The 24,559-nt window shown below is 42.3% G+C and overlaps 1 protein-coding gene across 4 annotated transcripts in view; it reads right to left on the bottom strand.

Annotated features, from left to right (window-relative positions):
* The window catches only part of MYH10 (myosin heavy chain 10), a 110,334-nt gene that overhangs the window by 21,415 nt on the left and 64,360 nt on the right, over window positions 1-24,559 (bottom strand). For 2 of the 4 annotated variants that reach the window (XM_063352553.1, XM_063352554.1), the window contains 18 exons: window positions 21,587-21,650; window positions 19,808-19,906; window positions 18,719-18,862; window positions 18,279-18,374; window positions 14,717-14,835; window positions 14,133-14,285; window positions 13,560-13,733; window positions 10,551-10,724; window positions 8,706-8,820; window positions 7,555-7,617; window positions 4,960-5,153; window positions 4,571-4,692; window positions 4,175-4,244; window positions 3,915-4,075; window positions 3,202-3,310; window positions 2,988-3,119; window positions 1,407-1,613; window positions 243-380 (listed from right to left, as the gene is read on the bottom strand). In XM_063352553.1, the coding sequence (XP_063208623.1) occupies window positions 243-380; window positions 1,407-1,613; window positions 2,988-3,119; window positions 3,202-3,310; window positions 3,915-4,075; window positions 4,175-4,244; window positions 4,571-4,692; window positions 4,960-5,153; window positions 7,555-7,617; window positions 8,706-8,820; window positions 10,551-10,724; window positions 13,560-13,733; window positions 14,133-14,285; window positions 14,717-14,835; window positions 18,279-18,374; window positions 18,719-18,862; window positions 19,808-19,906; window positions 21,587-21,650 (2,334 nt within the window). The remainder of the gene's footprint in view (window positions 1-242; window positions 381-1,406; window positions 1,614-2,987; window positions 3,120-3,201; window positions 3,311-3,914; window positions 4,076-4,174; window positions 4,245-4,570; window positions 4,693-4,959; window positions 5,154-7,554; window positions 7,618-8,705; window positions 8,821-10,550; window positions 10,725-13,559; window positions 13,734-14,132; window positions 14,286-14,716; window positions 14,836-18,278; window positions 18,375-18,718; window positions 18,863-19,807; window positions 19,907-21,586; window positions 21,651-24,559) is intronic. The other 2 variants (XM_063352555.1, XM_063352556.1) reach the window with 1 other exon arrangement.

Here is a 24,559-nt window from a genome sequence, read left to right as displayed (position 1 = left end):
TAGCTACAATAACGCTGTTTCCAGCTCTTAGATTTGGAAGACTCATGGAACTGGAAAGAATGCATGGCAAAAGGTCGTTCAAAAGAAGCTCCAAGTGTCTCAGCTTCAACCTGTTCAAACCCACAAGTCTTCAGACACAAGCTTTATAGATAATGCAAGAGCAGTCACAGATGTTTTGAGAGCTCTCACTTGGCACTGCTATTACTTATGTGCAGAATCTCCACCACGCCTACTGGTCTCACCTTCAAAAATTTGGAATTTTGGTCCTCTAACAGTAGGATCTCTTCCTCCATCTTCTTGATCTTGGCTTCAGCTGTCACTTTTTCAAGCTGCAACTTCTGTCGAGCTCCTTCCTCCTCATCAAGCTGTTCCTCCAGGTCCTGGGAAGAAAAGCAATTGCATCCGTGCATTTTCCAGGTTACCCATGGGTTTTTTGGTTTTGTTTTTTTTTGTTTTAACTTGGTGAAAAATGATTATTATTTTGAAAAGCCACCTGCCTTAAACTAACACTAAAAATGCATTCACTTTGTTAGATTCATTTATAGTATCAATGATCTGGTAATGAAATTAAGGGCCATGTGAAACACGTGGAATTTCTTTTCACTCTGTATTTCAGCTTTGGCTGAAATATGCTGTACAGGCAACATACACTCACGCCACCAGAGAGTCTTTCACCTTCCTAATTTTGAACATAAAATAAATTTTTAAAAAATCTACTTAATGACAACCAGATCAGACCAGACTGCAGACTCTCAGCCATACATTAATGGACATTTATCAAACAGCACCAAGAGCTGTGAGATGTGGGGTTTATGTCCCCTTCAGGTACCTTGAATATTTTGAAAACCAGATAGGTTCTCGGGTGTTCCCTTTCTCAAAGTCCCCACGTATTCAAAAGGAAGCATCTAAATCCTCTGATTTTCACAAAAAAACAAGTAACTCAGAGGAGATGAAGTTGTCTTAGATCCATAAGAGTCTAAGAAGGAATATTCTTCATTATATTCACTGGATTTCAGTCAAAAAGGAACATTTCTCTCATAAGTGACACCATCCCATCAGTCTTGGTTTCTCCATGAAAGGAGGGGTAAGGTCCACGCCGTCAATCCCGGTTTCTGCCCACTCCAAAGCACTTGCTACCTTTAATACTCTTATCTGCACATGCTACAGCTACCAACAGCACATTTTGACTTCTTTCCTCATCCTCATATGCCTGGAGACCACAAGGAGCTGAATACACTCACAATGAACAGAGGAAGAGAAGAGAAAAAAAAAATTCAAATTGATTTTATTGCACATAAGGTGCTAAGGAGCCAATTCCTCTGTGCCGTAGAGATGTTGAGGGAGTTTTCCCATCCTTAACTGGCCTGTTTGCGTACTTTTCTATTCCCAGTTACCAAGAGGCATACCTGAATGTGGCCCTGCATTTTCTTTTTCTCATTCTGCAGTATTTGGTTTCTTTCCTCTTCCTCCTCAACCCTGGACTCCAAATCGTGGAGAATTTCTTCCAACTCTTGTTTTTTGGCAGCCAAGCGAGCCCTCATCTCCTCAGCTTCTGCAAAGAGCTCCGTCTCAGCTTGCAGCTGCTCTGCAAGAATGTTCTTCTCTTCTAGAAGCTGTAAATATACAGAAAAGGTAGTAAAGCAGCAAAAACGACATTTCGAAGTCTCTCATGAGAGATTATACATATGACAACTACCAAGTTACTTAAAGGCCAAGTTCTGCTCCAATTCTAGGCTCCCTGTCAACATCCAAAAATGATGACTTCTAGCAGATGGCTTCATCAGTGGTCCAGAAGACACCGGCTTTCGCAGTAGGGCTACAGCAGTATTGACCCACTTGCCCCCCAATACAGCAGTATTGACCCACTGTTCCTTAAGGAACAGATCCCATTGCGTCTACCCTATGTGTCCCATTCTACCAGCATCAAAAAGTTGAGGGAAGTGCCTGTTTCCTGGACTGTTCCTCACACTCATCCCTGCCTAGTGGCATTCCCCAGTGCCATGGGTAGCTGAAGCTGACACTTGGGAGTCAGTGGAACGTGTTATTTCTTGCTGTGTAAACGCAAGAACAGAATGGAATGGTTCCAGTTGGAAGGGACCTACAAAAATCATCTAGTCCAACTGCCTGACCCACTTCAGGGCTGACCAAAAGCTAAAGCATATTATTAAGGGCGTTGTCCAAATGCCTCTTAAACCCCGACAGGCTTGGGGCATCAACCACCTCTCTATGAAGCCCGTTCCAGGGTTTGACCAACCTCTCAGTGAAGAAACATTTCCTAATATCCAATCTGAAACTCCCCTGACTCAGCACGGAACCATTCCCATGTGTTCGGTCAATGGATACGTGGAACACCTCCCTCTCCACTTCCCCTCCTCAGGAAACTCTACGAAAGCAATGAGGTTGCCCCTCAGCCTCCTTTTCTCCAAACTAAGACAATCCCGGCGTCCTCAGGTGCTCCTCACAGCCCATGCCCTTCCATCAACAGGAACTGCTGCTTTGCCATTCCGGATATCCAGCCCAGTTCCATCCTGTCTCAGTTACCACAGTGATACACATCTCGCTTTACTGACACTCCTTCAACTGTTTTTTAACTTGATATCAGCGTTACTTGTCAGTACACATTCACTTTCAGTTTTGCCCAATCATTGCCATAATTGCTTCCCACTTCTTAAACAGCACACGAACACCACGGAAGTATCCTTCCCTGAAACCACATCTGAGCAGGAAAGTGACGCTGCAACTGAAGTTCTCCTGTAAACTAGGAGAGACCAAAAAAAGTTTAGTTTCGTTAACGTGGGGCTTCTGCATTCCTGGAGGAACAGCTTGTGCCCTATCTTCCTATTCCAGATTTTAGCCAAGCGTGACAGGAGTTAGCTCTCCCGAGTCACAGAGCTTTTGCTCACAGGCGTCTCCCCAACATGGCTCCCTTACACAGGATACAGTCCAATATACATTCTGCGTATCAAAAGCTGATCTTGGACACAAACCTGTTGATGTTTCCTTTCCATTTCCTCAAGTTCTGCCTCCACTTTTGTCTGTTTTTCTTTCACCTTCATTAGCTCCTCGTCCTTGGCTTGAAGTTCTTCTTCTTGACGAGTGACCTGAAGAAGAGGCTTCACCTGCAAAGATTTGAGATGAACACGTAAGAAACTTCATCTACCGATTTACAAAAGCCAAAGAACGTGACAGAATACAACGAACCTTCGTGAAGACTCTCCACCACTGCCAGTGCCTAAGCTTTAAATACGCAGCGCAATTCCTCTGCAGGATTTTCAGTGCACTCAGCTGCTGTTGTTTCTTTGCAAAGGCCCTGGAGACAGAAAGAGCAAAACGTTTCATGTTAAATACAGCTGAGCATCTGTCCATGTTTTTAATTTTTAGGTTACCCAACCCTAGAACACTTGCAGACCATAAATAGGCTTATTTTTAAGTTTCAGTGACTACACTGATTTACGAGTACTCATTCCTTACATGAAGAGGCAGAGCAAAAGCTGGATTCACCATTTTCAAAACAATAATTACAAACGGTATTTGGTCTTATGCTTACCAGATTTTCTTGAAAAAATAAAATCAGGATGGATGAGATGCTGAACTGTTCTTTCATTTCAAAAAAGCAGCTTTCCAAAGCAGCTCTAAACCTCCGGTGGAGCAGAGATTTTTTCGCAGCCACTAGCTATACTGTAAACAGCTGCATGTGTCACAAAGGCCAGATTACGGAAAGCAACTATCGCTATGGAATGACGGTGCAAATTCCTATTTTTAGGTAAAAATTCACCTATTTACCCTTGATATAACTACAGTTTATCAGGCAACACTCTTGAAAAAAAAAAAATTTTCTCCTGAAATGGAAGTTTTAATGCATATTTCCCTGTCAAAGAGACCACGAGGAGATGAAATCATAAAAGCAGACATACTTCCTAGCCAGGTATCCTCTGCAGACGGCCTGGAAGAAGATGATAATGTCTGTGATCTTCAGATCTCGTTCTTCTTCTAAGTGCGCCAAGACACCAGCTCGGAAAAAGATCTTGCTCTGTCCAATCCTGTATAAGTTGGGGTCCAGCTCTAAGGCTCTGATCTAAACGGACAGGCAAGCACATTAGTTTTACATCAAGAAAAGGACAATTTTTATTTCAACTTTTTCATGTTTCGACACTACTTAGGTATAAACACTTACCATACGCTCACAGGCTTGCTTACCATCCATAAAACCTTTCGGAATTGCATTGGGAGTAAGGATCTCATACCTTTAAGTCAAATGGAAAAAAACACCTTTACATTCAACAATAAGCTACTTTATTATAAACCCACAGGGCTACAGTCCCCAAGTGCCTGGCTAAGGAATTTCTCCAGGAAGTTCTTCCTGAACTCCATTTTCAATCGGTTTCCCCTTCCCTACTGTCTTTAGAATCACTTTGTAGTATTTAACTGCTTCAAGTTCAAACCACTTCAAGACTTCACAAATGGTTTTGGACGTTCTCCCAGTTGGGTTGGGTTGGTGGGGAAGCGTCGACAGTTATTTAACAAGGATTTTTTATCACATAAAAACTGAAGAGACTGTTCCTGCTGTTACCTCTGTCTAAATTCCTGGAACACTATCCTGTTTGGAAATCCTTGTCGACAAATCCTTATTCCTTCCAAAACACCGTTGCAACGAAGCTGATCTAGAACCAGATGTGGATCCAGCTTTCCAGCCTGGACAAAACAAGTATGATTTTTAGTCTTTTAGTTTGTATGCATGAAAAACTGCAGTTTAAGTATTTCAGGCTACCCTCTACAAAGTCAACTGTATAAATAAGGGGATGTGCGGGGAATACCGAGAAGGTATTTGACCAGTGTGAAAACTTTGCGGAACCTGGCTTCTGATTTCAAAAGGAAGACGCAGAGAGCATGCACAGCTTGAAATGCAGGTGAAGGCTCTAATAAAGAGAAAGAATTAAAGGAGTGCTCTGTAGTACATACCCTCTTTTCATGATTTGGAATGATGCAGCGAACAAAATTGGGATTAGTGTTTCGGAGCGTTGCCATCAGCTTGGTGAGAGATTCTTTGTAGAGCTGGCCAACAGTACGAAACATGCCCTTCTTGGTCTTGTACGCAGAGCCGAAAGCCGTCTCCGTTATTCCAGTGACCTGATCCAGACCCACAATACGATCCACTGGGAAGGACAAGAGACAATAATTAAGTGGGCTTCAATATTTGTCAGGTATCAAGATAAGCAGAAAGAGGAGCAATAGTGCAGCAGCAGAAGCTTTGTGGAACAAATGACAGGAGATGCCGTCGGTAGGCGAGGCGCTCAGCATGTACTGGGGACGCTGTGCAGAAGCAGTGGAACCAGAAGCCACAAACTTATACAGCGGAATAGTGTAGCTTTAGTAGGTACACACTAAAACATCCAGCTCTTTACTTGCAGTTCTACATGACCAGTAAAGCCATTTCCTTTCTCTTAAGTCAACTTTCAAGAGATAGAAAGTTGCCCGGAAACTGGCGATTATTTGAATTCTTACAACGCACAGTCACGTGGGGTAATGATATAGATTAACTCTGAGTTTCGTTGAATATTCAAAAGTGTTTTGAAAGGATAACTATTTACAGAAGAGTCAAAAGTAATTTCAATGACAAGAGAGAAAAAAAATAAAAAAGCATCTGCCAGACTTCTGCTAGTCTGCTATTTCGAAGAATTCTTCCAAGTTTTCTGTACAATTGCAGAGACCTCCCTAGCCGAGAGACAAGTTTCAAAACAGGAAAACTGCACACCAAAGCACTTCAAAGCTGCCATAAAGCATCAGAATAGAGGTTTTTCTTTGATTTTTTTTTTGAACATTTTGGGTAACGATCTCTATGGTTTCTTCTTCAGAAGCACAAATTAGTAATCTGACTGCCGTCAGTAAACCTCTAGGCCAAAAACATGAACGTGTTTCCACGTGACAATTATTTAAACAGCTCGCTAAATAAAAATACACGGGTGGCTTAACACCTTAATAATTATAGTTGACTCTTCTTAGTACTGAGAAAATACACAACCTATATCGGTTCTCCATGAAATCCAAGCTGGCCAGCAAGAAGCAAGCAACTATCTATAGGCTGTAATTTCAATTTTGTGAAGATATCTTCAAATTCATTCAAACCAAAGCACGGGGAAATTGTGCTTCGCTACACCAGAATTAGTTTTATTTATGAGAACTAAGTGACAATATTTTATTTCACACTCAACTGGTTTTCAAAGGTCTATTAAAAAAAAAAAAGAAAGGAAAATTAAAAGCAGAAAAATACTGGGCGATAATTTGGAATAGTCACTTATATTGCATGTTGTATTACAGAGAGCCCAGATCCTCCACGCAGTTTTGAACACAGGAATCTAAGTGTCTTATTAAAGTTAGAAGATTAAGTAGGTGGCAAGTTGCTCATAAGATCATATCCCAAATATTTACTTTGAAGCAGAATTCAGTTCTAAACCAGAAATGGGACAGAGATTCCTGGGAATGGGTCTTACAGAGGACGAGGGTAACAGCTTTTAATTATTAGAAACATGCACCCGGCAGACACCACTAACGACTGGCCACCATTCAGCTTTTGCTTGGCCACATACATTTTAAAATTTTGTAAACGTATCTATCAACTGTGTGTTTTGCTCCCCTCTGTTCTCCTACTATAAGATGGTCATTTATATTCCAAAGAGGATTGTTAAATACAAGGTTTCCCTGTAGGCCCAGAGCAGTCATTGAACAGCCCGACTGGCCAGGCATCCATTGGCGAAAGCCTCGGAAGTCCAGCCTCCAGTAATTCCTTCAGGAGACACCACAAGCTTCCTCCAGCGTGTGACGTATCCTGAGTAGTGGAAGATGAACCCAAGTAAAGAGTGAAAGGCTGAAGGCACAACCTTGACATACACATACTTCTAAACTCGGGGAGAGGAAGACAGGAAGGACAGGAAGAGGTTGGATAAAATATCTAAAGCGTCTTCAAAAACATTCCAATTAAATGGATTTGTTGGTTTCTTGATACCTCAAAAAACGTGTGCAGCTTCTACAACGGGAAATATTAAAGTTAAGATGTTTTTAAATAGAAGAACAATTCCAGCAAGTCTGGAAGAAGTTTATTTCCCTTACTACCCCCACTACAACTGCAGCACTCCCTCCGATACTCCAACACATTCTTCAGCTCTCCTCCCAAAAAACACATCTGCGTTCTAAAATGTCCCAGAGTTTTGTCAATGTTGGACTGCAGAAAGAAGCTTGATAGTGTTACAAAGCTTACGCATTCTCTCAAATGCTTGGAGCTACCGGGATAATCGCTTCAGAAGCAATTCTGCATCTCAACATGGAACTAGGAAGCCACAAACCTTTTTACCTGCAATGCTTAAATGCAATGCATAAAATAGAGATGCTATATGTATGCAGCAGCAACTGAAGGTATGCACTCAGAGCCCGTTTGCCTTGGAGGTATACCTAAGGGTAGCATGAAATGAAGAGTTCATGCAAGCCTACGAGCAAAAATGGTTTTCCTGGAGATACAACAGCCCTGCCTTTGGTAGGCCTACTGTTTTTATATCCATTCACCTGGTGGATCATGAAGACCAGTAATATTGTCATAGAAACAGGCTCTCTGAATATTCTGAATCTCTAAGGCAGAGAAACAGCAAAAACAGAAAGACAGAAGAGCAGATACACAAGACACTTCAGTTAGTATACAGAACAGGTTCAGCAATTGCAAACAGACTTAACTGTGCTACAAAAGCAATTAGGCCACAACATATTCCATGCACGTTTCAATTCTCTGGGGAAGCAAGTTTCGCATATTTGGACCAACACGCTTTTGCTTCTGTGCAGGTACTCGAAAGGAAAGGAGCAGCTGCCCGACCAAAGAGTTGTTTATATATTCATTAAAACTGCTCTCTGTACCTGAACCAAGTAAGTATTCCTGAGAATAAGAGGGAAACTCAGTATTAACCTACAGCATCATCTATATCACAAGCTTAGTTTCCTCCAGGAATAAGAAACAACAAGATTTTTATATTGTGGCATATAAATATAACCTGATTAATATACTGTGATGTTAAAAACTAGAATAGAGAAGTCCTTGGGTAAGTATTTATTGGGCTATTTCTGCTTCTTGGGGTATTTTGGTAAAAATGTTGATAACTACTTTAAGGTGATGTGCAGGTAGACGGGCTAAACAGCAGGGTACAGTTAAAATAGGAAAATATCGCATTGGATTTTAATATGCAATACCTAAGCACTAGTACGGCTGTGAACAAATTTTACTTTAGGAGATGCAGATTTCCAGGATACAACTCACCACTGCACAAGAAACAGCTGTGCTGGTGCTCACATAAGACAACGTTTTATTAACAGCAAGTACCACTACAGCCGTTTACCTTCAGGACTAACTGCAGCAATTCCAACTAAGAGTTTTGGACAAGATTCTACAGATGAAATTTGCCACAGGGTAACAAGAAGGAAGTGAACATCAGTTCAAATAATGAACATGAGAAGCAGCTACTCAGAAATGGTACATGTGCAAGGGACCATAGGTGTAACCCAGCTTCCTTGTTGTACTTTTGGGGCTAAACAATAGAGAAAATGCTGTAGATATTTACAATGTAGAGGTGGAGGGTGAGGAGGGAACAAGGCATACGAAGAACCCCACCAACTCATCCAGCAAGGTAAAATTGCTAACAGGTCGTGTACTCGGGAGTATGATCTCTTACCGTCCTTCCAAAGCTCTGCAACAAATTTGTCAGAAGACTGGTGTAAGAGCGTGGCCACGTTGTCATTCAGGGGGTCCATGTTCTTCATCAGCCACTCATCTGCCTTGTAGTCCACCTGTGGAGCAGCCAAGTTGCACAAGATCAGACAAACTGCCAGCTTCGGTTTTTAATTTGCCAGCATTAAAAAAAAGCTTTCAAAATACTATACCGACGTTTTTCTCCTATTCTCCTCTTGATGTTTTGCTTGCTACGAGTTCGTTGCACCTCCTTAGAACGGTTCAAAGTACCATGAGAAGTTATTATTCTTTTGAAAGAGTAAAGGAACGGGACTTTTCTTAAAAGTTTAGCAATCTTTTTGCTTACTAGTAGCTGGTATACATTTTCAGCCTAGTGCTACTGCCAAAATAGGGCTTCACTGTGAACATGTAAAAACAACTCCAGTATAGATGCTAATTCCTTTATTTAAATTACTAGAGAGTAAATTAAGGATGTGCTGCCACATGATATTTTTTTTTTTTTTAAATTTCACTATAGCAGAACAAAGTGTTTAACTATCAAGAAAACAAACACAGCTTTTATCTCGAAAGAACCAATTCTGTGGTTTGCAATTAAACTATCGCTCAGCAGTTGAAAGCTCAGTGCTACCGGCACGGGTTTCATCCCAACCCAAAAGAGCGCCCTAAAATTCCCGGAGTAAATTAGCATGGTTTTGCTTCGAACAAACTGTGAGTTTTCTATTTTTAAATAAGGGATTTGGGAAGGAAAGCCACATTTAAATGCTTCCAGCATCCAAAACCAAATCAGATCATCGTCTCAGTACTTCTTGCAGTAAAAGCTATTTTACAAACGATTCTAGCTTTGAAGGAAATGTACATTCTGATAGAACACTGAAAAATGCCTTTTAGCGGGGGAAGATGCGCGACGCCGCACCAGCGTGTTCCTCAGAACAGTTACTTTCCAGCAGTCAGGCACCGAGCTGATTTACTTCATTTTGATTACCTGATTAGTTTCACATATAATCTACTATCAACTGCAGTGACGATTTCATTATGTCTAAGTTGTTATTTTAGGTATTGATAAAATAAAATGTGCAACGTCATTATTTCGGTTTTCACTACAATTATCGACTTGGCACCACCGACGTCAAAGAATAGATAACAACAAGCCGATAGTACTTTAAATGAAAATTAAAGGACGGCTTTTAATCATTTGCACAGATTATTTTAAATATCAGGGCAAAAACTGCTACTAGGATTAAGTTTTAACTAGTTATGAAACTAATTGCATAGCGCGGCCCTGTGGAATAGACCCGGTGGTCACGAGGGTTCCACAAAACGCTGACAAGACCTGCATCGTTATTCCATGGACCTGTTCGCATCACAGCTGAGCTCTGTCCCTCAACGGGAGAGTAAAGATTGAACGAACAGTAAAACCAAAAGGTATCAGCTGACCTATAAAAGGGGTTATACAGAAAGTCTGGGGTGAACGGAGGAGATGAAAGTGAAGTGGGTACTGACACAGCCCTGCTTCAAGCACTGCTATCAACTCGGAAACACGGATATTCAGAAGAGATTCCTTTCAATACAAGTCCTGAAAAAACGCGCCTGTAAGACCTGACAATGAAATTAAAGGAAACCGAAATATTTGCTTAATTTAATATTAGTTTATATTTTTCGTTTCTGACTACGTGGTAACAAGAGCTCTATCAGAGCTCTCCTGAATGGGTTCAAGAAAATGACACAAGGCCACCCTCCTGCACAAGGATTTCTAAATTTGGTAGCTATCCCATTTAGTCCTTTCCCCAAACCGACATTTCTAACCAAGCGTTTAACATTTAACCCTTACCTTCCCTGCATAGTGAATAATGCAGAAATCTGCTTTGTCCTTTAGCTGTCTTGGCTTTTGGAACTTGGAGTGGGTTCCTTGCTCTTGCACCAATTTTTCCACAAACGTCTTGTCAGTAGCTTTAGGGAACCAGCATTCTTCATCCAGTAATGCCAACACGCCAGGAGGATTTGCCTGAAATAGAGTCGGATTTAAATTGTATTAATATTTAATACAGAAATTTTTTTTTCAAAAACCAATTAATATTTAAAACACATCATTGAATGCCCCAGTAAGAAGTTGTCTAAACTGATTCCAATTTTTTATTTTTTTTTTTAAATTAAAACAAGCTGTGGGGGACTCCAGTTCAATAAACGACATTGTGACTAGTTCAAACAAATTCATTTCAACGCATATGGACCCAGACCTGATACTGTGTCCAGTTTTGGGCCCCTCACTCCAAGAAAGACACTGAGGGGCTGGAGCGTGTCCAGAGAAGGGCGACGGAGCTGGTGAGGGGTCTGGAGCACAAGTCTGGTGAGGAGCAGCTGAGGGAGCTGGGGGTGTTCAGCCTGGAGAAGAGGAGGCTGAGGGGAGACCTTCTCGCTCTCTGCAGCTCCCTGAAAGGAGGGGGTAGCCGGGGGGGGGTCAGTCTCTTCTCCCAAGGAACAGGCGATGGGACAAGAGGAAACGGCCTCAAGTTGTGACAGGGGAGGTTTAGGTTGGAAATTAGGAGAAATTTCTTCACTGAAAGGGTTGTCAAACATTGGAACAGGCTGCCCAGGGAAGGGGTGGAATCTCCATCTCTGGAGGCATTTAGAAGACGGGCAGACATGATGCTGAGAGACATGGTTTCATGGTGGTTTTGGCAGCGTGAGATGGATGGTTGGACTCGATCTGAAAGGTTCCTTCCAACCTAAAGCAATTCTATGATTCTGTGACCTGATCTAGTGCTGCCTGGGCTCTGAGCAGAGCCTGGAATAGATGACCTCCAGAGTTACCTTCCAGACATTTCTGCGACACATCCATACACAGCAGCTCATCCACATCTCCACAGCAGTTAATGTCATGCTTTCACATGAGCTAAACTGAAGACAATTATCCCTCCCAGCCACTCGATACTGCTATGGCAGCCAGCAAGCCTCCCCTTGCCAAGCCCCACGCTGATATCCAGTAGCAGCATCCAAAGAGATCCAGCAGGCTTAACTTCAGCAGCCAGAAGAGTTTTAGATAATCCCTTCTCTTTCCATAGGATTTAATCACTCCGTTTGAAGGTTTGTTTATTCTTAAAGTGAAGTACGGAACGAGCAATGTCTGTATATAACAGCTGTAGAATTGTTCGACAGGATCATTTTCCTCAGGGAAAACACTTGATGTAGCACAGGAAGGCAGTGGAAAAAGGAGTTTGTAATAATTTATACTTCAAAAGTTTCTAGTCAATGTAAAGTTTATACATTTGAAGAGAGGTGTTTCTACGTGCCTCTTACATAGCATCCCATACCTCATTTACAGGACAACTACGAAGGTACTGACCTTTGCTTTTCAGGAAAAAAAAATAATCAAGTAATTTGATGCATTTTTAGTATATTCACCAAAACATCTGCATACTGAAAGCATCCACACTTAACGCCCTTCAGGCTTTCTGGCAGGGATTTTACCTTCCAAAGAGGCAGAACTTCCTGAAGCTCCACACTCAAAGTGCAAACCTTTGCACTGAAACCAGTTTTCCCTTTTCCTACTCTAAAGAAAAACAAGAACGTGGCTTATGGGCCTTTCTGTTCTTCAGGATGCGTAGCATCATTGTGAGCTTACGCGTATTCTAGAACACACACACTGAAATGCAGACAGTAGTAACTGCAATGCCCTAATTTTAATTTAAAAACTCATAAAATAACTTTGACGGCGTAGTTCTGAGGTGTGAAAACGATCATTTTCAGGAATGATGACCTTTGCTCTCCCCCAGCCCAACTGCTCCTCCTGCTCTTTGAAGCCCTCTCCAGCTTCCATGTATTGAGCAACTAGAAAAGTATGTTAAAGAGTGAGTAAAGCCGCCTTCCAGATAACTGTTTTTCTATTTGCAAGGCAGATTTATGGAGAAAACTATGTGAAGTTTCAGGAATTTTGCTATTGATCTCAAATGAAAAAAAAAGTTTAGTGTTCAAAGTCTTTTGAACTGAGCCACCACTCCAAAGATCCTATAATGCAATGGCATGGTTTAATAGGGAAGTGACAGGACTAAAGACTCTGCTCTGCTCTGGTGAGACCCCACCTGGAGCACTGCATCCAGCTCTGGAGCCCTCAGCACAAGAAGGACATGGACCTGTTGGAGGGGGGCCAGAGGAGGCCACGAAGATGATCTGAGGGTTGTAGCCCCTCTGCTGTGAGGACAGGCTGAGAGAGCTGCGGGGGTTCAGCCTGGAGAAGAGAAGGCTCCAGGGAGACCTTAGAGCCCCTTCCAGTCCCTGAAGGGGGCCCACAGGAAGGATGGGGAGGGGCTGTGGATCAGGGAGTGTAACGATAGGACACGGGGTAATGGTTTACATTGGATATCAGGAAGAAATTCTTTGCTGTGAGGGTGGTGAGCCCCTGGCCCAGGTTGCCCAGAGAAGCTGTGGCTGCCCCATCCCTGGAGGGGTTCAAGGCCAGGTTGGACGGGGCTTGGAGCAACCTGGGCTGGTGGGGGGTGTCCCTGCCCAGGGCAGGGGGGTGGGACTGGATGGGCTTTAAGGTTCCTTCCCACCGAACCATTTTGTGATTCTATGATTAATACTAGGAAAAAAGTATAAAAATAGTAGCTTCATATCTTTAGCTGAGTGTTCTACCCTAGCATCAGGGCAAGATCACATAAGGATAAATCCTTTTACTAATACACGGTATTTTAGGCTTTAGACTTCAACATTCAAGTGAATTCGCTTTTTGTGACAACTCTGCAAGACGTGGTTATGCAATCCTACAATTTGGAGGATTCAGTAAGTAAAATTCAGAAGTCTAACCTTTGCTCCTTAGAGCATTATTAATGCACACACTTACAGGTCTTTCGATTAAGTCAATGCAAGGCTGCAGATCCAGTCCAAAGTCAATGAAATTCCACTCTATACCCTCGCGTTGGTATTCCTCTTGCTCCAGGATAAACATCGTGTGGTTGAATAACTGCTGAAGCTTCTCGTTGGTGTAGTTAATGCAGAGTTGCTCAAAGGAGTTCAACTAAAAGAATAACATTAGCAAGCAAGAATAATTCAGTGACAGGATGCATCACACACCTGGAAGTCAAAAATTTCCTTACAAGGGAATTCACTAAAACTCCACAACGTTCAAATATAATGTAAAGAAAATTGGAAAACGCGTTACACAAGTCTCATATGTTCCCTGTTACACACAATTAAACTAATGTATGGTAGGAAAAAACGTCACATATACAAGAACAATTTAGACCGAAGTATGACTTTTTGCCACTGTAATTTAGGGTTATCAAAGCATTTGCGTGCTACGAAACCAAACCCTCCTGCAGCCTTGGAACACACATGCGTTTAGTGGCTCTCCAGTTAGTCCTGAACACACATTAATAAGGAAAAGAAAAATCTGATAAGCAGCGTTCTGACATACCTCAAAGATTTCAAATCCAGCAATATCCAGAATTCCAATGAAAGACGCTCCCTGTCGTTTGGTCCTGTCCAAAGCTTTATTAATGCGGTGAACAAGCCAGCGGAAGAGGCGTTCATAGGTGGCCTTTGCCAAAGCTTCCACTGCAAAGTCTGCCTGAAAATCCAAACAAGAAAATTTATTTACCCTGGAGAAGTCATCAAAAGAACACGGACACGGATGTTACCCCAAATAACTAAGTAACAGAAGAAGTTTAATGGACTTAATACCACCGAGGAATGAAAACAAGCAGTAGCAACTGTATATAGTTTGATTAATGTTTTGAAAAAATTGTTTTTAAACTGTTCTATAAAAAACCCAAAGGCTCTCTGCATGTTTGATACATATGACAGTGACATTAAAGGAGGAAACCAGCAGAAGGCCAGGGAAAGGGAAAAGTTTCTTCTATTCTACCATTGATTTTTACCATCTAACAATATTTAATACAGCTTCAACAAAGTCAGTGTCAGTACACACTTAACCCCAATTATCTTTATTAAGAGCTAATCAGGATGAGGCAACTTCATCTTTAAAGCACCAAAACTTACTTGTTCTTTGGTCTGGGCTTTCTGAACGTAGTCTCTGCCGACTTTGATGCGCGGTGTCAGTATGGCCCGGGTGAACTCCATCACGTTCATTCCCAGCAGATGGCAGAGTTTCTGTGCGACTGGGGAGCAAAGTCATAAATGGAAGCACTCAAACCCTCCACAGCTGCTAACAACAGCGGTGACACAAGCTCCTGACAACAGCGTGCCCGTGTAAAAACTGAACTGCCATTCGAAATCGCAGCTGGGGAGATGCACTTCTGCCCTGTGGACAGATGTCCCCTGCCACGCAGGGCCTCCATCTCAAGGCTGACGGAGGCTCTACAGAAGGACACCGCTGAATTCCCTTAGGGGAGCGCGGAAAACACCAGACTTCCTGAGATTGCAGGCAGGTCATGAACAGTCCATAGCCCACATGCAAGTGTTCCTTTTGTTACTCTTACAGGGAACAGTCATTTTCTCATCTCCAGAAAAAAAGCACAACACGAGGACACTGCACATCAACCCCATCGTACTACAGGTTGCTTAAAACCTGTGTCAATTTAGGCAGGTATGCCAGAGTAATGCTTCTATTACAGACTACAGCAAAATACATTGTTTAAACTGTTTAAAACAGGGGTTTGTAATATTTTATATAGACTAACAATGCAGGCAGCAGTGCACTTTCTTTAGTCGGCAGGAACTCTCCCTGTGTCACGTTCATTATTTGAAATAACCAGTTGCCCACACCATCGTTACATGTTCTTGCTGCATCAATCCCTTTTTTCTAAATGAATTTTCCAGTAGGTTCGGTATTTATGATTCCATACTGCTAAAAATGAGAGTGACGCTAAAGGTATTTTTAGGTCCGGGTAAGTGTTGCCCTTTAGCAGGAAGCCCTCCACACGATCCAGAAAGTACTTTAACTCCTTATCTTTGTAACCTGACGGCTCGTGTTTTACTGTCAAAATGAAAAAAAGCTATTTTTACAAACCAGCATTGGAAAATAGATTTTAATACCAGTATATAAGAGCTTCTTTGCATTGTTTTTTGTTTTGTTTGTTGTTTTTTTTTTTCCTGGTATTAAAAACGCTACTACTTGCTCTCCATGTTGAGATTCTCTGTCTGGCCATATATTCGTCAGAAGGGTCATGAATCAACACCCAATTAAATCAGCGAAATTAGGGTAGCATCACAAATTGGGCACTCCTTTGCTTTAGCTACACACAGGAACATTTCAGTGCTATAAAAATACGTATCAGCAACCCAGAAAAAACTTAACCTTAGGTGCCAAGTAGCAAATGCTGTGAGGATCTTTCAAAAAAAAAAAAAAAAAAACAAAACAAAAAAACAACAAAACTTGAAAATATTAAGTAGCCAGAAGCATCAGCTTGGTACTGCGGCATAACGGTTACTATATAAAGGATATTACAGTTTTTAAGGAATGAGGGTATTTTTCCCTCCCATGCAGTACTCCGAACACCGCACTCGGCTCCTCTTTCATGAGCCTGTAACAGGGGATTTATTGACCCGGCCTTTCCAGTTGGTAACCAACCACAGCTTAGGTAACAGTAACGACAATTAACCACAGCAGAGGTAATGCTAAAATCCCATCCGATTCGGACACGGAAGGAGGTTGTAGCCAGCATTTCAGAGGTTGGACCGAAGGAAACAGAACCATTTTCAAGTCGAAGCTAAAGGTAGCGCTGGTTCACACAATTTCAGCTTGATTAATCTCGCACTTTAAAAAAAAACAAACGTGTAATTCATCTTGTTTGTTTATAGTTGAGGAAATCCCATTTAAAAGGTGCAGTTGTAGAAAGTCCTGACTATCCTGACTTGTGTTTTATTACTATTGGGTTTTGGATATAAAATTCTGAATTATTATAAAACAAAGATACTGAAAAGCTCATATCATAGTCGAAGTGTGAACTTTATGAGGTTGCTTATGAACCTCTGCCCTTTCAGCAGAAAGGCGTCTTACAAATCTGGTAGGCATGAAACGGTCCTCTGAAGACAGCTTCTCCTTCCTCTCCATCCACAAAGGCTATACAGCTTTCTTGCCATCTCTTCTATCTAATGCTTGAACCTGATATTTGTTTATCTATATTTATTATCTATAGGGTAGAATTTGCTTTCCATATGCTTTGAAATCCACATTGTCGAGGCTCACACCTCCACTACCCACACAAATTTCTTCCCATCTATGGAGACACTAACCTGACCTATTTCAGCCGCACGCCTCTAGCTGAGATGAATCACTCTCAGGACACGCTCACTTCTCTGGAGGACACTTGGGAAACCCATTACAGTGAGATGTGACAATACAGATGACAAAGGAGAGCTCAGTTTCACTCAGTGTCTTCAGAAACACACAATAACAAAGAACAAGAGAACAGAAACGTGCTTTAACTGCCATCTGAGCTTTTCAGCATTTTTGCTTTGTAACTCAGAATTTTGTGTCCGGTATTATAAATATCGGGTAGTATCAATATATTTATATCCAATACTTTAATTCAGAATGTTACGTCCAAAAAACAACGGCAATACAAAAGCTGAGATAGTCAAGCAGTGAGAAGTTTCTGTACCTTTTTACATCACACCTTCCAAATGGACAATGACTCAGTTGAGTCGCCTCAGCTATCACGAAAAGCCCGAAAACCCTGATCCCTCGCCCAACCTTTTTTCCTCACTGCAAAACTCAAAGTGCCAAGCGCCAGCCCAGCGTCGAGGCCACGACTTTTGCGCTTTAATCCGTACCTGCTGGCTGGAGCACTTGGGGCAGCAGGCCACCGCCCTGAGAAGCGACAAACATTTTGGGCATGGCAAGCAGCCGACACGCACAGCGATTTAGGACAATTACCAAAGGAGCCACAGACAAGAATGCGAGTGGTGCACGTGCAGCAGGTCCCGTGAACGATGGTTCTTGCTGCTCTTTCCTCTGAAGTCAGTTCTCAAAGCTGACTCTCCACCAGAGCCTTTAAGAGGCCAGTATTGAAGTACTAAATCAACAACCTGGTATCTGCTTCAGCCACTCTCTTTTTTGGTGAGGAAATACGCTCCTCAAAAATACTGATTGCGTTGCTGGTCAATTCAATCATAGTCACACTACCATGCCACTTCAGAAATCAGCTTTTTCTAAAACCAGCATTCTTGTGTTCAGCCATTTCACTATGGAAGTTGTGCTTGGCCTCCAGGCTCCTCTCATTGGCAAGAAAACTGCCCTCAAGAACCAAAGAACACAAACTGATTTAAGCACGTGCTTTTTCCTAGTGCTTAAGTCTTCGTAGATAGCAATAAACAAGACTACAACTGAAATACTCATTCAAAGTTTAGAAGCAATGCAAACAGCATAAATCCTGGTGATGGATACTTAGATTTGTCTGTGTTACGAGAATGGAAGAGGAGAGTTTCAACAATTGCCCGTTGGCTACTACCACAACGGTCCTGGCCCCTTTTTGGCCCAGAACGCTATTGAGGAAGCTCAGAAGACTGCTCTGGACTTTTCAAGATCTGCACCGAACAAACGGCAGGAAGAAAACTACAGCTCGAGTTAAAGGAATCCACACAAACGTGATCGACTTACCAGTGTTCTCTGGCATAGAAGCTTGATCAGTATTTCTCTCCTTCTTAAAGGAAATATTTCCAAATTGGAGCACTGAAGACACCACTTTCAGCATTGCTGTGTTAACAAAAGACATATGCAACAGTTTCATTGAAGAGGGCGCAGCTTAACAAATTTTTCTCTTACATTCCTTGTGTTACTTTTCTTCAAAATTCCAAGTATTCAGAGTTCAGAAAGGAAATAAAGTTTGTACTGCACTTTTTAGGCAAATGGCTTTAATTCAGCCCTAGCTCATGTTAAGCAAACATTTGCTGCAGGCTGTCGAGACACCGAAGCAATGTTAAACGTGGTGACGTTAAATTGGCAAGTGTGTGTGCGCACGCAAGAGAAAAGAGTACACTTTAAAAATCCAAAAGGCTCAGCAACGCACACAAGGTTACAAGTTACACTCAGTAACTTACACAAGATCTCATCGTGCGAAAACCCCATGATATGCATGGCTTCCATGGTCTCCTGAAAGTTATCCTTGTCTTGTTGCCCAGGAATGGGGATGTAGCCGTTAGATAAAAATCTGTAATTGTTAAATCCTTCAAGCAGCAAGTCAGCTGTATTGGGAGAAGGGGAAGAGAGAGAAAAAAATAAGCTCAAAAGTGGCACTGACACCCACCTGTACTCTCTTCTTGCTAAACGCCCAAACTGCGCTTTACAAAATCAGTTCCTCAAACACAGCTACATGCCATTATACCAGCTTCCGAAACTCTAAAAACGTGAGCGTACCTTAAAAGCTGAAGCCAGATTCCCAGAATCTCTATCTCTAACAACCTACATGAGCTCTTTAATGCATTAAGCCTGCAAACAGAACATTACCTGACTCAGATCTAGCTCCCACCATCTCAAATCCCTATCTGGAACATCAGACAAGAAATATCTCTATCGAAAGATAACAGACACAGGCAGAAATGGAGTTAGGTATTGGCGATAACCACCCCAAGGACGCCAAACACAGGTTTATCTAACACGGGAGCAGAAAGAGTGGATCAGTTCTCTGTACCTTCATGCAGTTTCGCTTATCACAAGCTAGCAGAAATTCACAGTTACCAAGGGGAAGAAAAAAACCAACCAAGAGTAGAAGATAACCAACACAGTACTGCAGTGGCTGAAGAAAGCCGCAGGGTTTCATTATGTTTTGGTAAAATGGCTGCTTTTCTCCCCAGTTTGAAGGCACGGCCCAGAACAGATCGGGCTGTCGCTGCCGGCCGGGTTTGTTATTAATCAGCATCGTGGTTTCAACCCAGCGACTCCCAGCCAGAGACTGGCCAAACTGGACTTTGTCACGTAGGAGCCCTTTGCTTGAAATGCAACAGTTGCCTGACAGCAAACTTGACAAAGCACAGAGCTTATTTCAAAACAGAGCCACCTGGCTTTTCGTTCTTCTTTTAAAACGCACTGTTTCAAGACCAAAGAACAGTTCAAACTCGACAGTCTTAACACCAGAATAATAAACGCGGCAGCAGAAACAAGGAGCTCATAAAATGAGACTCTTGACTTACACTTCAGGTGTTCTCCTGCTCCAGCTAGCAGTTGATAGAAGATATGAAATGTCCGCTCGTCTTTAGCCTGACGAACTGCGCGAGACTTTTCCAACAAGTCTGATGATAACCAGTTAAGGATCTTCTGCAATTTTTGGCTAAAAACATCCAGTGCAAACAAAACTTTCCAAGCAGGCTATGTAATTACTTTAAGAACAAGCAGAGCTTTAATAGTAATGACAGGACTAGGGCCAATTTGAACTTTCACTAACTTTAGATGAGAGATTTCAAATTCGGGCCGGTAGAAGCGCACGTTTAATTCCAGCAAACTCATCTCTTGGATGTTGGCTCGTGTCCCTGCCACACGCAGCCGACCGTTGCCTGCAATGGCTCAGCCGAGGCCTAAGTGAGCGAGGAGCCAGCCAGTCCTTTTCCTTTTCAGTCACTTTTACTAAGGTCACGGCGGACTCGTAGCACCAAAACCCCAGCAGCCGCTGAACTCGGGAGTGTTTTATCTGAAACGCGTTTGTCATTTCTCTCAAGCCCTGCATTTTTACATACAACCTTCACTGCCTTTCAACAGCTTCCAAACTGGATTTGGGCAGCAGATACTGCCTAATAAACTGCCCTGTAATGTTATTTAAGTTTGTTTTTTTTCCCTATTCCATACCGTAAAACAAATGGGGGACAGAGATTTGAAGTGACACAGGTTACGAGCAAGGATGAGTTCTTGTCATGAAGAAAAATTTCCCTAAGAGTTAGGTCCTGCTGTTTTGCCAAAGCTCCAGGCAAAACAATTCATCTGAAAGCAAAAACTGCCTTCATTCCTGTGCTGCGTGAATAAAAAAAAAAAAAAATAATCATTTATCATTAAAGCGTATTTTGAATAACTATAGATCTTTCCCAGCCTTATGGGGAAATTATATTTTGTGACACTTCCAAACATTCGCTGCACTTAAAATTCAGCAGTTTAACTCACAGCGACAGAATGAAAGCTTAACTGCAGCACTGTTTATCTTTAATACTCACATGATATTGTTTACCAAGACTTCTGATTTCGTAATTTTATGACCACCCTACTGCTATTCCCCCAGAAAACAGGCTAAACATCCTAAAAAAACAAAAAAAAAAGTTACATTCACATTAATTTTAGCACAAAGAAAACAGCTTTAGAGAAAGGCTTTCACTGCGAGTATTTTCACTTGTTCTTAACACAATCATAAATAAAAATAAACCTTAAAGCTAAAACTGAATTAGGCTTCAGTATTAATCGCTAGTAGGTCTCGTGTTAATGAATCTGTGCTGGTATCTAGAAGACCTAAGAAAAGAGAAGGTGTCCCAGCGCTTCCAGCGCCATCACTTTATGATAAGGATCCACCTCCCCCAGGCAGAGCTGCTCCCGCAGCGCCGCCGAGAGCGAAGCAAACTTTGGCACAATACAGTAGCTCGGCTTCTCATGAGAAAGGTGGGGTGGTTTTGTTTGTTTTTTCCTAAAAACATTCATAGAGCAAGCCCACTTTAAATGGTTTGTCTATTTAACAAACCCTGGGTTTAAGGCCAGTCTGAAAATCCAGCGGACTTGAGAGCGCTCAACTTTGGGGTATCCGGTTTCCGAGCACGAGGAAGCACGCTGACTTTCTGATATCTGATCGCGATTTTGAAACAAAGGAAGAGATGGATGTTGTCAAAGGCATGTAGAAGTGTGGTAACCTTTCACTGCATTCCAATGAATTCTCGGGTTAAAAGCAAAACAAATCGGGAAACTTGGATTTGACAGTAACGTGGCATGAAGTAGGATACACGTCTCAATGTTGGCCCCAACAATGTAACCAGTAACATCAAAGTTAATCCTAATGAACTTGCCCTGCAAAAAAAAAAAAAAGATTTTTTTGTAATTGCTAGTTTTATCATTAAGACAACAATGCTGTCTGTATAAAAATGTAATTCTTCTTGCATTCATGTAACAAGCGTTTCACACAAGTTCAAACGAAATCTTTCCCCTTCAATGTACTCCGTGGAATGTCTTATGCTGTGCACAAACACTTCCTAATGATTAAAGAACTCGTATTCTCGATATGTCTGTAATCCAGACTGATGAAAGACTTCTGGAAAGTGAAGCTCAATTTCTTCCATTGACACAACATGTCTAAGGCCGAGAGCAACACTTAGATTTTAAGTGCGCGTATTTCTATAGCGCCTTTAGGCACCAAGAAGTTTGCTTTATCGGCAGCAATCCTGGATCCCGGTGTGCTCCTACTTCCATCTCCAAAGCCAGGATGGCTGCTGTCTGCACGGCCTCTCTTCGCTAGCTGTTGGTGAAGACGGGACTAAGAGAGAGCGAATATACCCATTTCTTCCACACAGGACCTTTCTCCACGAAGGACCAACTAAAGCGCACGCTTCCCACACGAAGAGCAGCTCTTGCAAAGAAAGCGGTTGCAAGTGGATCTATTATACCAGTTCAAGCCACATCAGTTGCCCCATCTGATTTGTCACTTGGTTACAAATATTCCCAACAGGACACCAGGCTCCGGCTTGCACTTGGACCGCTTTTATCAGCACCGTTACTGTATTTCAAGTTTGTGCCCATGAAACTGTGCGACATTCCCGTGGTTGCAAACACGTGAAGAAACCAGCGGGAATAGCCAGTGACTGCTCTGGGCTCTCCGTTTTCACTGCAACCAACTTCTGCAAGTCCTCTCTCCACGTAGGAACAGGGTCTGGAGATCAGGGAGCACCAGAGCCGTTTGCTAACATCTAAATGCTTCTTTAGACGGTATTTGCACAAAGCCACCTACTAATATTCTTTGTGGAGGCCTTCTGAAAGCACTCTTATAATCAGTATCTAGATCCTCATTTATCTCAAGCCTGACTGATTAGCGCTATTAGTACGTTAAGGTGAATTCCCATCTGGCAGATCCATTCAGCTCAGGGACTGTACTATTGATTGTCTTATTAAATATCCTACTCCACAAGCTTGTAGAACATGTGTCCTCTAGCAACAGCCCGCCCCAGTAAGTGTGTATCGGGGAGGGGGGTACGTGGCCACGCTGCAGCCTTGCAGAAGTCACTGCAATCATTTCAGCTATTGCAGCTTCTCACCAGCACACCTCACCCTTCTCCTCGCCTGCCCGGATAAAGCCCATTCACATCAAAAAGATTTGTGTGCGTGAGATCCACCAAGTCTCTTCCCCCCAGCCACACCGGTGAGCCCAGAGGAAGCCATAACCCACCCACCAGCCTGATCTCAACCTCGTCGAGAGCAAACCACGGCTCCGTGCCTGCGGTTGTACATCTTCAGCGCAGAGTGATTTCTCCAAGTTTTAAGAAAACTGGTGGAACATCAATGGTTACTCCCCACAGCCTCAGACGGAGTTTGGGCAGAAAGCCGGTGGCACGAGAAGGACGTGCCAAGGAACCAGGCTTGTTGTCAAAAGCGTGTCCTGTCAGGGACCAGCGCTGAACTCAGATTTCTGACTGTGAAGAAACGCAACGCTCTACACTCAGCTTGGAACTGAAGCATTTATACTTTTTTGCTCAGTAACAATTCCGGCAAGCTGTATTTGTAACTGTCACAAAGAAGCAACTGACATTTTACTGAACTCCAGCCAATAAACTCGATGTAACACGCGTGTGTCAGCACTGGCATGTCAAGAGCGGCAGCTGACAACTTCTTCCCCCAGAAGAGGTACCACAGACCCCTTCAGGATGACATGGCTTGAATTTGCCACGTTACATGTGAAAACAAACATAAAGCATTACCTAAGGTCTAGTCAGTGGTTTTTTTCTGATATAATTCAGAACCATTTTACTCTTTCACTCTTAAAAGTTATTTGATTTCTGCTGTCAAGTTACCAATTCCATGAATAAAAATAATTGAGAGGAAATGTGGCCGCTAAACGAGGTGACGCACCAGAAGAGGGGACCCACACGCTTCCAGCTTCAGTCATCACTGTGACCCCAAAGGGGTCACTATCTAGTTTATCTTCTAAAAAGCAAAATATTAACACATCCTTTTAGCTAGCACTGGCAAATCTTGCTATGAAATCGTTAATTAATCAGTCAGCGACTGCAGCGGTGGTCATCTAACAGCTGAATTCTGCTTACACCGTCATTACAGAACTACGTACGTGGCTTTGTAAAAACCACATCAGAAGGAAGCATTTAGTTCTGCAATGTGAACCCAATAAGCCCACTCTCCCATCCACTGCGAAGGAGAGACTTTATTTCCTGAAACATAAGAAAATACCGCCTTTGGTAGAAGAAAAGAATTTTAAAAACCGATTAGACATTAGCTTTATTTCAGTCCTATCTGGTGTTACCAACAAGGAGGGCCAGGCTGGCATCTTCATGCCGCGTGGTGAAGGCTGTCAAGCCTGGACAGGCTGAACGACAGCACTTCTCACTTTGGGGGAGGATATGTATTTTTTTAAGTCAGGTTTTAAAATGGTTTGTTACTGAAGATTATTTTTTTTCTGCATGAGACGACACCATCTGGAGTGCATTATACTTGCTCCTTTACAAAAATAGAGCTGGAGCCATCTGAGTGATTATGTTCCTGATGGCAACGCGGACTTCGATGTAATACAAACCAGATGCTAACATCTTTTAGGAGAAAAAAAAAAAGTATCTTCATTAAATTAGTACAAAGTAGAATTATTGCGCAGTGAAACCCGTTGATATCATAAATCTTACACCCAACGTATATATGCCTCAAGCAAAATTGTAAATAATGCATCTATAAAATTATCAAAGTTGAATTTCCACAGTGTT

The sequence above is a fragment of the Chroicocephalus ridibundus genome, chromosome 14 (assembly GCF_963924245.1).
Source record: "Chroicocephalus ridibundus chromosome 14, bChrRid1.1, whole genome shotgun sequence".
NCBI classification, from domain to species: Eukaryota; Metazoa; Chordata; class Aves; order Charadriiformes; family Laridae; genus Chroicocephalus; species Chroicocephalus ridibundus.
The sequence above is the reverse complement of the archived record's forward strand: the minus strand, read 5'-3'. Positions and strand labels throughout refer to the sequence as shown.